This window comes from Aquarana catesbeiana, linkage group LG02 (genome assembly GCF_042186555.1).
Source record: "Aquarana catesbeiana isolate 2022-GZ linkage group LG02, ASM4218655v1, whole genome shotgun sequence".
Classification (NCBI taxonomy): domain Eukaryota; kingdom Metazoa; phylum Chordata; class Amphibia; order Anura; family Ranidae; genus Aquarana; species Aquarana catesbeiana.
This window is the reverse complement of record NC_133325.1, coordinates 90,597,856-90,610,652: the sequence shown is the minus strand read 5'-3', so window position 1 is coordinate 90,610,652 and position 12,797 is coordinate 90,597,856. Positions and strand designations below refer to the sequence as shown.

At 43.0% G+C, this 12,797-nt stretch overlaps 1 protein-coding gene across 2 annotated transcripts in view; it reads right to left on the bottom strand.

The window, feature by feature from the left end:
- CERS5 (ceramide synthase 5) overlaps positions 1–12,797 on the bottom strand; it is a 136,756-nt gene that overhangs the window by 73,613 nt on the left and 50,346 nt on the right. For both annotated transcript variants that reach the window (XM_073613161.1, XM_073613162.1), the window contains exons 3-4: positions 3,728–3,858; positions 170–227 (exon numbers count right to left, since the gene is read on the bottom strand). In XM_073613161.1, the coding sequence (XP_073469262.1) occupies positions 170–227; positions 3,728–3,858 (189 nt within the window). The remainder of the gene's footprint in view (positions 1–169; positions 228–3,727; positions 3,859–12,797) is intronic.

Below are 12,797 nucleotides of genomic sequence, written 5' to 3'. Positions count from 1 at the left end.
ATTTACAAAAAAAAAAAAAATCATGACTAAGATGCGTGGTTTAAGTGCACCCCCCCCCCCCCCCCCCAACCTCTAATGTAAATGAGCCATTAGTGAGAGTGGGCAGCTTCAGACTGTCAGATAACATTAAATAACTGCAGCATTGAAGACAAAAATCAGGGCTACTCACCGACCACAGAAACCACACTCCATAGGAAAAGATATATGAGTAAAATATAAACCGCCACCTAAAAAGGAATATAGGGTGAAAAGAGAAGAAAAGTGATTTGGAAAACGTCAGCGTTCCCAATAACAGTGATTATCTACATTGGAACTTATTACAGCATAAAAGTAATGATCAAATCATCTAATGATTTTGTTTAATTTAGATTCATATTCAGAGTATCCTACAACCATTTGCGAAAGTTGTGAACCAAAAGGGGAAATTGTACAGAAATTCCATTCTGACATACTTTTCCCTGCTGTCCCTCAAGGTCACCCTTCACACAATGGCCCATTTTCATCCACACAATACAGCAAGCATCTATGGGTACCTTTGGACAAAACACTGCAGATTTCATTCATAACATTTCTTCTGGCTCATACAGACAGAAATTGTTTCCTGCATGTGTAAAACACATGTCAGGAGATTCCCATTTACTTTATTAGTGTGGATGAGAGTCCGGAGCTATGTTCGACCTGCTGTCTCTTTGGATGCAGCAGTTTCCACAAAGATGCATTTGTTTTGCCGGCAAAGTAGGTAAAATGCAGCCGCCTTCTGCATTCGGCCTTTGCTTTTAAGCACGTGCATTTGAGCAGTGTGGCGTTAAAATGCCAAAAAGGTCTGGCTGGCTACATAATCTCTTTATACTCAGGTTGTATAAATGGTTTTATACTTCAGGGTGCTGTCCTGATGGTACAGTTAAGCTGGCCTTACATTAGTAGATTTTTGAATGAACGTTCGTACGGATATTCGTATAAAACGCTCAGTAAATTCAAAACCTTGACGAATGATGTTTGAAAGCACTTCAAAATTCCATTTGTGTTTAGTTAGCATTTGAATATGGAATGAAGGCAATATCCTCAACAAAAACCACAATCACTCCTAGAAAATTGTTTGAGAAAAAAAAAAAAGAAAAAAGAAATTGAGTGTATGTTCTTAAAGGGAAAACATGTGAAACAATTTTTACTGGTATATGGCCAGCTTTAGTCACAATCTGATCAATATTCCTATCGCACACGTTCCTGGTAGAAATGGTTCATAAAGTGGTGGGTGCTGCAGCGATTACCATTTGGGTCCTGGAAACAGCAAACAAGCGTACATATTCGCCAGCACACCATGGATCGACAATTTCCGGCAAAAAGTTTTAATGAAAAAGATCACATCACAAAGGAAGGTGCGACGTTTCGGAGCCGCGCAGGACCCCTTCGTCAGGCATGTGATAAAGTGCAACAGTGTCAAAAGCAGAATATAAATACAATAGCCACCAATCAAAACATGTAAAAGATGGAAAAAAAAAAAAAAAAGGGTCACACCCCCTCCCTGTGATGTCAATATGACGTCAGAATCCCGCCAGAGTGTGTTAAAAACTAATAGGTATTAAAGTAACTTAAGGTAGACAGGGGTACTAAAACCTAAAAATCGCGGAATGCAGATCGCCTATCCGGCCGTGGTGTGAGAGCACTAAATCAGGTACACTAACCAGATGTGTCCAATCGGAGCACAACGCCACTAGGACTGACTGACAATAGAACCGCTGGGTCCTAGTGGCATTGTGCTCCGATCGGATTTTTAGGTTTTAGTTCCCCTGCCTACCTTAAGTTACTATATACCTATACCTATTCGTTTTTAACACTTTCTGGCGGGATTCTGACATCATATTGACATCACAGGGAGGGGGTGTGACCCTTTTTTTCATCTTTTACATGTTTTGATTGGTGGCTATTGTATTTACTGTATATTCTGCTTTTGACACTGTTGCACTTTATCACATGCCTGACGAAGGGGTCCTGCGTGGCTCCAAAATGTTGCAGCTTCCTTTGTGATGTGATCTTTTTTCATTAAAACTTTTTGGACGAAAATTGCTGATCTATGGTGTGCTGACAAATATGTACGCTAGCTTTGGTCACAAGTCCTTTATTTTCTGCTACATCTAATTTACACATGTCCTGTGACTCAAAGGACTTAACCAAATCCTTATCTGGATTAAATCAGCCACATAACCTGTGTAATGCCAGTCATGCTCGGTGCAAATTTCTTTCCTGCAAAAGAAATTCGCTCAATCCCCCCATCAACACAGACTGTGTTGATGGGGGAATCCCTCCTGTCGAGCCATTTTATTGATTATGGTAATTATTGCCAGCAAGATTCAAACCATGTATTTGCCTGCCTAACTCATAGTTCAGAGACTAAACAAATAAGGAAAGCCATGGATGATGCCATTTTCTTTCCTGAAAGCTCCGTGAGAGGGATTCCGCCATCAATTCAGTGTTGATGGGGAAATCTCTCCCGTGGAACTATTGTGTTCTCCTGGTGGGGGGGGGCGGGTGGGCCAGGAGCCACCCCCGCCAAGAGGTCACAGTGATTACTGCTAGCGGCCATGGCTGCTGGCAATAATCGCACGTTAGAGATCCGACATGCTGGTTGTACCCAAGTCGATGGATTGACTTGGGCACAATCAGCCTGTCCAAAGATGGATCGAATCTCAGCCGGACCCTGCTGAACCAGCTGAGATTTAAGCCATTTATGCCCAGCTCAAGTTGGTAACCCTGCTGGCCACTATCCCTAAAATGAAATCGATAATGCCAGCCTCATACACAGAAGATCATTTCACAAGGACAGATGAGTACAATCTGATTGACTGCTCTGGTCTACTGCACTTAATGTGAATGTAAACGTTCAAAAAAAAAACTAAAAAAAAAAAAAAACACAAACACACAGGTAGGGATTTATGACAAAACAGACCCTGTCATAAATGCTATCTCCTGCATGCGCAGCTCAGAGTACATTTATGGCACCCTCCAATGGCTACTGTGCGAATGCGCAGGAGTGAGGCTATCCTGGCCATTCAAGAGAGACTGACCAGAGCATACCTGGAATAAAGATGGAAATGCCCAGGACCAGCTGCAGTGCTAAGCAAACTTCTCTTATTTGCTTCCTTTTGGCCTGGTAAATATATAATTGAGAAGTTTTTTTTTTTTTTTTGTTATATCTGTTAAAGAAGTGCAAACAAATACCAGTTGACCATGTCAGAAATTCAAAGTTGTCCTGCATGGTCCTGTGCTCACTTCCTGTTTTATCTCAAGGAGACCAAATTGCCCAACTAGCTCCTTTCTTGGGGCTACAGATCAATCACCGTCTATGATGTTGAGAACAGGATAACAGCAAAGTTAGAGTAGTTCAGTAAAAGACACCGGTTTGGTGCTGACACCACTCAGTATACAAAAATGCTGCATTATCTGTCCCCCAACACGAGTGCAGAGTGCACACAAACAGATATTTTTCTGTACTTCTAGGGCCTTTATGGAGGTAAAATACAGGGAAATGTGTTTGCATTGCTGAGATGTACTGTATATGTTTCTTTATTCTATTCATACAGTTTAATATAATATGAACTCTTAATTAAATAATACCATTAAAAAAAAAAAAAAAAGGAAAGATTTGTGATGGAAATATCATGTGAATACCATGTGTATTACCAGCAAACAATTCTAATTACAATAGGAGACAGAAGACGGATCCACTCACATGCTCTCTGAAAATTTTGTTACTAAGCTCGGCTTATCCTGATTTCGCCTTTGCCTGAACCACCTCTGGATCTTTCTTGCATCCCAGTCCAGCTGCTTTGAAAGTCCCTCCAGGTGCTTTCCATCGGGACACTGGATAACAAAGGATCAAAAAGATTTCAATTACAAAGTCGTTTTGTTTACTTACAATCATATGCAAAGCGAAAAAAAAAACAAACACCTATTACATTTTTATCCAACACATGAACATCATTTAGATCTACCATTGTCCCCCACCAGAGCAGCCGCTCTCAACCTCACACAGAGGAACCCTTCAAATGACTTTCCAGTCTCAGAACCCCATCTGATAATTACTATATGTACAGCTCACTGAGTGTGATGGTCACTGGTAGGGTTGCACTGCTACCGATAATCTGTGTCAATACTGAGCATTTGCACTAGTACTCGTGCAAATGCTCCGATAGCGGAAACCGATACCTTTGCGGTGCAATTTGAGCTCATACAAACTGAATGGGCTTAAATGGCGCTGCAAAGAATTGCCTGAGATTTGAACAGGATAGCGGTGCGATTCCTGTCCGAAACGCATGGGGCTTCCAGCACCGCTCCTGTATGAACCCAGTATAGAAAGAAAAAGCGCCATTTAAGTGCAGCAATGGGCAAACAGTTTATTTAAAAAATGTTATAACTCACAGGTTAAAAGTACATATATGTAATACCGTGTATATACTACAGTATAAGCTGAGTTTTTCAGCACTTTTTTTGTGTTGTAAATGCCCCCCTCGGATTATACTCGAGTCAAGCACTTTTCTGCAGCAGAGAATGACATTTTCTGAACCGATTTTGGGGTCCCGTATCTTGGGGCCACTTGGTGCCAGGAACCCCAGCTTTGGATATGTAGTAGTGCTAGTTCCACTGGGTTTGCGCACCAAATGGCACCGAGATTCGGGGCCCCAAAGTTGGTCAAATGTGTCCATCTGCAGCAATGTCATTTCGGGACCCGCTGGGTTCAGAGACCCCAATTTTGGCTGCAGCTAGGGGGCATCTAGGAACCTTTAACTACCGAGTTTGAAGTTCGGGGGACCTATGGCTGCAAATGGGCACAGTGAGGCATGCAAATGAGCATTGTTGACCCTCGTTTCCACTTATAGTAGCTGCGCATTTCTCATCCTAGGCTTTATACTGGAGTCAATAAGTTTTCCCAGTTTTTTGTGGTAAAATTAGGTGCCTCGGTTTATATTCGAGTCAGCTTATACTCGAGTATACACGGCATGTCAAATCCAAATCCTCATGGTCATAGTGTCCAGCAATGATGGAAAACCACGACCACTTGCGGTGCCCACAGGGCTGAAGGAGATGTATGAAGTTTCGGGACCCCTGTAAACCAGCTTGGAGCGCACACATAGGTATAGGGTGGAATTGATGTCAGCTTGGGGGGCGGACTGCCTATACATCTCTTCCAGCCCTGTGAGAACCGCAAGCAGCCGTGGTTTTCCATCAGCTTGTCCTGAGAGACAGGGGGATTTGTGCAGATTTGCATTTACATATTAAAGATAGGTACTTTTAACATGTGAGTGTTTATAACATTTTTTTAATAAATGGTTTGACCATTGCTTGAAAGTATTGGTACTCGTAGGTTAAATAAAATAAAAAACAAACAAACACAGCATCGGTGCAACCCTAGTCACTTAGAATGTTGCTCCTTACACGTGTGGTCAACAAGAACTACAGGTACTTATCTAAGAAGCAGAAATGGCTCCTTTCTCTAGGAACCCAAAGCAACCTCTGGAGGAAACCTAGGGTTCCACTGATCCCAAGTTGAGAAATTCTCTACCAGAGATTGCCAAGTTAGCCCCAATATTCCAAGAACTCTCCAACCAGTGGACAACTGACCACATTAGGTGCAGGAGACCAAAGTGCAAGATTACCAGCTACATGTTAACTGTGAATATGGGAAAGAAAATTATAACAGATCAAATGGTTTAGCATCTTTATTGTACTGTAAGACACTCTGCTATAACTGAAAAAATATATATATATGACGACATTAAATGAAGGATCACATAGGTGCTGTTTACATTACATATATATATATAGTATATTATAATGTATATAATTTTTTTTTTTATGTTTCAGTATTTTATAAATATAATATGTGTGTGTGTGTGTATATATATATATATATATATATATATATATATATAATATATATACTGTTTTCACTATTAAAGGTTGCTACACTTTATATATATATATATATATATTAGATTTTTTTGCTGTCTCATGTAAACACGCATTTCCCATGGTATATACACAAAGATGTGTTTAGGAGTTGATTAATTTATTTACTTTTTTTCATTTCACTGTGGATTGTGAAACGCGTTAGAGATTTCCTGCCTGTACCCTGCTGTTGTCATGAATTTTTGATATTTTTCACAATAAAGGCGTTTTTATTGGAGTGCGGCTGTCCAGATTTTCTCCTTTCTATGCTCACTGTAGAACCGAAGGGGTTAAACCTCTGCATTGTGTAAAAGGGCTATTTGATCCTGTCTTCTCTGATCCTCTCCTTCTTCCACTGTCCCCAATCCATCTGCTGATAGAGCAGAGTCTGGGGGGCACTCTGCACAAGTTCAGTTTGGTGTTTTTTACTAGGAAGGTTTTTTTTTTTTTTTTTTTTCTTAAGAGGGTGCATGTAATCAGCACAGGACCAATCGGCACTGTCCAGACAGAGGGTCAGGGGTCCTGCAGTCTCATAAGACAGAGTAGAATAAAAACAACTCCTACAAGTTTTAGCAAGACACTGATAGAAGTCATAAGACTGCTATATACTGTTGATGAGAAAAGGTATTTAGTAGTTTATATTTACTAAAATAATTGCATTTCCATGTTCTGTGTACTGTGGGAGACCAGATATAGTGAATGCAGGGTCCTGGGTTTAGTAACTCTCTTTAATCCTAAAAATGGTTGTAACATTAAGCATGGTCCTATAGGTCCATTGTTAGGGCGCTATTAGGAGAGCTGCTTTCAGAGCAGTTTTACCCAAAATTGGTGTTGGATTTTGTGTGATTGGCACCAGGTTGAATTGCTCATCTCTGCAGGACTCCCAAGTGGTTAGATTTCCCCAGAAGGATTTCCATCCTCCTGATACAACTGTAGGGTTAGAATATTCTCTGTGTAACATAGAAAAACAATATTTGGAGACTCTAGAGTTGGGGGTTGGCAACCCTTCGATCGCAGGCAGGTGACAGAAATATTGTATACTGTTTTTGCTGACTGACTGGAACTGTCGGCGTTCAGCCACCGCAGGAAGAAAATACTGTAGCAATCACTCACTGTGTTCATTTGTACCTGAAGCATAATAAATTGTGGTTTTACTATGCTGCCATTTATGAATGAACAGGGAAGCTGTGCGGAACTCTTCTTGTTCATTCATTCTGTGCCACTGAGGCTGCAGAGATGGAAGTTGAGGACTTTTTTGAAAGTGCATCAAATGGCCTGCATGCAGGAAATGCACGGGATGCAGTATGCATATACCCTGTGCTGCGAGAAAACTGCACTGCATCCGTGTGAAAGTACCCTTAGGCCTGTGTATACTATCCCGATCACATGATGTCCAGGCATCTGAAAGTCTAGAATGCGATCATTTGTCACACCCTGTGGTTGTTGTATTGCTCATATTGCAGGTCTATGAAACTGAAATCTCCAGAAGACTCAAGTGATTTTCCCCCATTAGTCATGTGGGGACTGACTTCCAAGAAATAACCAGCAACTGAGTGCTTGAATCACGTTATCATTTTGTAGGGCTTTCCCAGATCTTTGGAAAAAACTTGGAGAGAGAACGATTTTAGACCTGCTGTTTATCCATCAATCTGTGGGCAGCTGTAATTTTTATTTATTTATTTTTTTTTTTTAGTGATATACTTCTACTGCGCTGGTAACATGTCCTGTGAAAGGTTTGATCCTTTTTGCCACAATCCACGTTTCTTCCAACATTACGTGTTATTAAGGCCTGTTTCACACGGGCTTCAGCCTGTATAAGAGCAGTGTGATCAGCAAGCTTTGACAAAACATTTGCAGAGCAAGCTTTGAAGCTTTTAAAATACCATTTAACTCTGATTTGTAAATGTTGAACACGGATCCTAATGGGAGTGCTGATTGTCACTTTAAGCAAGCTTCCAAGAAGTTCTGAAGCCTGCTAGAAGCTTGTTTAAAGTGGTTGTAAACCCATTACAACCACTTTAACCTACAGGTAAGCCTAGATTGAGGCTTACCTGTAGGTGCAAGAAATATCTCCCAAACCTAAAAGGTGTAGGAGATATTTGCAGAAATAGCGGCACCGATGTCTACGGCGCTTGCGCCGTAGACATTGGACGCAGGCGTACTGAGCGTGCCGTTTCTAACGGCGATCATGCCGTTAGTGGCAGCACCAGCGCGCATGCGCGGGAGTGATGTCATCACGGCTCCAGCCAGTCATAGCGCCAGAGCCACGATGCCCGGAAGTGACTCCGGGATAGATGGCGGCATCGGAAGACGCTAACAAGGGCCGATGCGGTGATTTCGATCTCAGGTAAGTAATTTATAATGAGCTAGTATGTTATGCATACTAGCTCATTATGCCTTTGTCGTGCAGGGTGTATTTTTTTTTTTTTTTTTTCCCTCAGAGGCTTTACTTCCTCTTTAAAGTGGAAATCAACACTCCCATTAGGATCTCTGTATTCTTTTGCTGCTGTTAACCTTGCATATTGCAATGCTTGTATCTTTTGCATTGCAAAAATATATCAGGCCAGATATGGTTTTCAGAAATAGTATAGTGGGATGTGTACATTAAATCCTCTCTGTGTACTGCAGCCAAGAGGTTAATCCATGTATCCATGAACTGAATGGTGTCATAGGGCAGGAAGATAACAATTCATCTGACCCAGAAACTGTCCTAGATAACTTATCACTGTGTTGTGCACCTTGTACATTTAAAGTGATTGTAAAGGTGAATTAAAGAAAAAAAAGTTTCAAACATGTTATACTTACCTCCACTGTGCAGCTCGTTTTGCACAGAGTGGCCCCAAACCTGCTCTTCTGCGGTCCCTCGGCGGCTCTCGCGGCTCCTACCCACATCTGATAACCCCCTCGGAGAAGCGCTTTCCTGAGGAAGGGTTACCTTGTGAGCACGCTCCCGAGTCCAGCATTCGGCGTCCATAGAGGCCAAATGCAGGACTCTGCCCCCCGGCGTTCGCGTCATTGGATTTGATTGACAGCAGCGGGAGCCAATGGCTGCGCTGCTACCAATCTATCCAATCAAGAGCTGAGAACCCTGGGCAGGGAGACAGCGCATCTCCACCTGGGTCAAGTTTGAGGGTTCAGGTAAGTAAAACGGGGGGGCTGGGGGGGCCGGTCACTGCTAGGTGTTTTTTCACCTTAATGCATAGGATTCATTAAGGTTGAAAAAAACACGAGGGTTTACTACCCCTTTTAATATCTTTTTTATAATTGAAGAGCAACTCTGGAAAACAAAATCACTTTGCTATGTGTTAGTGCTGTCCTTCACAAGTTCATTTGTGCTAAAAGAGCCTTTCTTAACCTTTTTAACATGAAGGAACCCTTGAAATAACTTCCCACGCTCAATGAGCCCCTGCTATTATATCTGCAGCTCCCGATACATTAGAGTGATGGTCATTGGGAAGAATGCTCCGCTTACAAATGGCTATAAAGATCATTGGTGTCAGTGGTTACCAAAATGGCTGCTTGCTCAAGGAACCCCTAACAACCTCTGGAGGAACCCTGGGGTTCGACCATGGCTGAGAGAAGCTGTGTGAAATCACTTTTATGTTTTAACCACTTCAGACCCGTGCTATAGCCAAAAGACAGCTACAGCGTGGCTTTCTTGTTCTGGGAGGGTGTCCATGGATGTCCTCCCAGAACCGGCGTGCTCTGTGATCACTGTGTTTTTCGAATACGGCTGATCACAGATCGCGGTAAAGGACCGATCACAGGTCCTTGACCATGTGATCAGCTTTGTCCAATCACAGCTGATCACATGTAAACAAACTTGGCGGTTATCAGCATACCTTTCCTCATGCGCTGTCACTGTGTGAGGAGAAGAGAGCCGGTAACTGGCTAGTGTGATTGAAACACATTTTTAAAATGTGTTCTGATTAAAACCGGCTAGTGTGACAGCAGATATTTACACAGATAGTCAGGGCACTGATCATCAGTGCAGCCCCATCAGTGCCTATCAGTGCTTCCTCATCAGCGATGCCCATTAGTGCCGCCTATCAGTGCCCATCAGTGAAGGAGAAAAACTACTTATTTGCAAAATATAACAAACTAAGAATGATTGCTTTTTTATTTTTTTTTATTTTCAATCCTCAGTCGTTTTTCGTTTGTTTAGAAAAAAAACAAAAAAACCCAGTGGTTAATACCACCAAAAGAAAAGCTCTATCTGTCTCAAAATGATAATGACCGTGCAATTTGTCATTAAGTGGTCTGGGCAGGAAGGGTGAGAAAGTGCCCGGTATTGAAGTGGTTAAAGCGGAAGTAAACTCTGTTAAAAAAAAAAAAAAAGCAATATCCTAACGCGCACCACATACTTGCTTTACTTTAAGATCCCTTTCACACTGAACCTCCCCGGGCGTCAGCGGTAAAGCGGCGGTATTTTTAGCATCGTTTTAGCGGCGATATTTAAACTGCCCCGCTAGCAGCTGAAAATGGGTTAAATCTGCCCGCAAAATGCTGCTGCGGCGGCGCTTTGCCAGCGGTGTAGCAGCACTGCCCTATTGTTTTCAATGGGCAGGGGCACTTTCACCGTTCCTAATGCGCTCCAAAGAAGCTGTTGGCAGGACTTTTTCTGACGCCCTGCCAGCACACTGCTCCAGTGTGAAAGCCCCCGCTGTTTCAGGGCGCTTTGCAGGCGCTATTTTTAACGCTATAGCGCCTGCAAAGCGCCTCAGTGTGAAAAAGGGGGTCTACAACGAAGCCCTCCAGCGGTGCACTGTCACTGCTGCAGAGGCTTCCCCTGGTCTTCCTTCCGGGTTTGGGGACTCCGGGCGTCTGGCTGAGCCGCGCTGACGTCGCTCACGTGTGCGGGAGTCTCAGCTGCGGCACACAGCTCTGAAGGAAAGGCATGGGTATGCCTTTCCTTCAGAGAGCATGTGCCGGTGACTTCACCGGCTGCTGCTTGCAAGAATATCTCCTATACAGTGCACGTTTAGGAGAGATTCATTTTGCCTTCAGGTAAGTTCTATTATGGGCTTGCCTGCCACGCTTTTACTACCACTTTAAAGCTACCCATAGACCTAAGATAGAGGATGTTCATTTGTCTGTACACGATGTTAGGCCTGACCGATCCAGGAAGAAAAGATGGATTTTTCAGGCGGATTGTTACTTCTGTCAGAAAATAAGAAAAGCTTAAGGCGTTGAAGGTACGGTCAGTTGTAATAAACATGAAGGCGGAACACCTGCCATTTCTCCCCCACTTGAGTACCAGCAGTGGAAGAGGGATTTCTGGGAGCAGATTGGAGCTGGAACCCAGCATGGCTGAACATTAAAGGGGTTGTAAAGGTTTGTGTGTTTTTCACCTTAATGCATCCTATGCATTAAGGGGAAAAATCACCTGTCAGTGACCAGCCCCACCCCCCCGTTTTACCTACCTGAACCCTCGAACTTGACCCACAAGGACGCGTTGTCTCTCTGCAAGGGGGTTCTCGGCTGTTGATTGGATAGATTGATAGCAGCGCAGCCATTGGCTCCCGCTGCTGTCAATCAAATCCAATGACGCGGGGGGCGGGGCCGAGTCCTGCATTCGGCCTCCATGGACGCCAAATGCTGGACTCGGGAGCGCGCCCGCAGAGGTAACCCCCCAGGAGAGAACTTCTCCCGGGGGGTTATCTGATGCGGGGAGGAGCCGCGAGAGCCGCCAGGGGACCCCAGAAGAGCAGGTTTGGGGCCACTCTGTGCAAAACGAGCTGCACAGTGGAGGCAAGTATGATATGTTTGTTATTAAAAAAACAAAAAAACCTTTAGTGTCACTTTAAATAGAGCATGCTGGGTGGTCATGTCCTCTACAAGATGGCTCAGACCATTAGCTGTGCATAACACTTAGACTTGGGTAGGATTGGGAATACCCCACCACCCTTTCATACAAAGGAGAACATGGTGTTCCCAGATTACCAGCAATGGGGAAGCTTTTAGCAGTAGGATGGACAGGAACACTACTGCTGTACCTGAATAAAAAAAATCAAAAGCCTACGGCAGCTGGACTATGTTCTCTTTATTTATTTCAGTGCTCATTTTATTGTCTGGAGTGTACCTTGTACCGTGTTAGGTCTTTATGTAATTTTTTTTCTTTCAATTATTTACCTTAGTTTTTGATGTGCTTATTAATCACTTTTAGGTGTATTTGTAATGTGGGCCTATTTCAGAATGGTAAGACTACGGACCGTGCTGAAGAAGTATATGAGCAGGCAGTATATACAGGAGGGCATTGTGGAAGCACATAGTGGCTGTATAGATAGGCTGTTCTTATTGCATGTACACATAGAGGAAATGATTTATGTGTGGCTGTGTTTTCAGCTACATTCCTTCTATTACAATAGGATTTGAGGCCATCTCCACCCAGTTTTCAGTTTTGGTTACTGTTGCTGGTTGGAGTCACCTTGCCAGGTTAAAGTACCATATTTGTAATTACAATTACTGAAATCTCATTTAAGTCATTTCAAAAGTAATATTTCATTGTTAAAATCTGCAGCTTTCATTTTACTTTCACCTGGTAACCCAGCCATGAAAGTACCTTTGGTGGCACTTGTGATTATAAGGTGACAATGCTCTGTTTCTCTTTGTTTTTGTCCTGCCTTGTCACCCTGTCATGTTCTCATCCTGTGGCGACTGTTGTGTCGCTGTATATCTGTGCACAGAAATGTTTTCACTGTGGTCACCATCAGGAATCCAGCTTTAAAAGAGAAGTATGTTTTTGTTTTTTTTGGGGGGGGGGGATTCATGATTCATACTTACCTAGGTGGATGCAGCATCAGACCGATGCTGCATCTGTCCCCCGGCGTCTCTGCACTGAGAACCGAGCCACT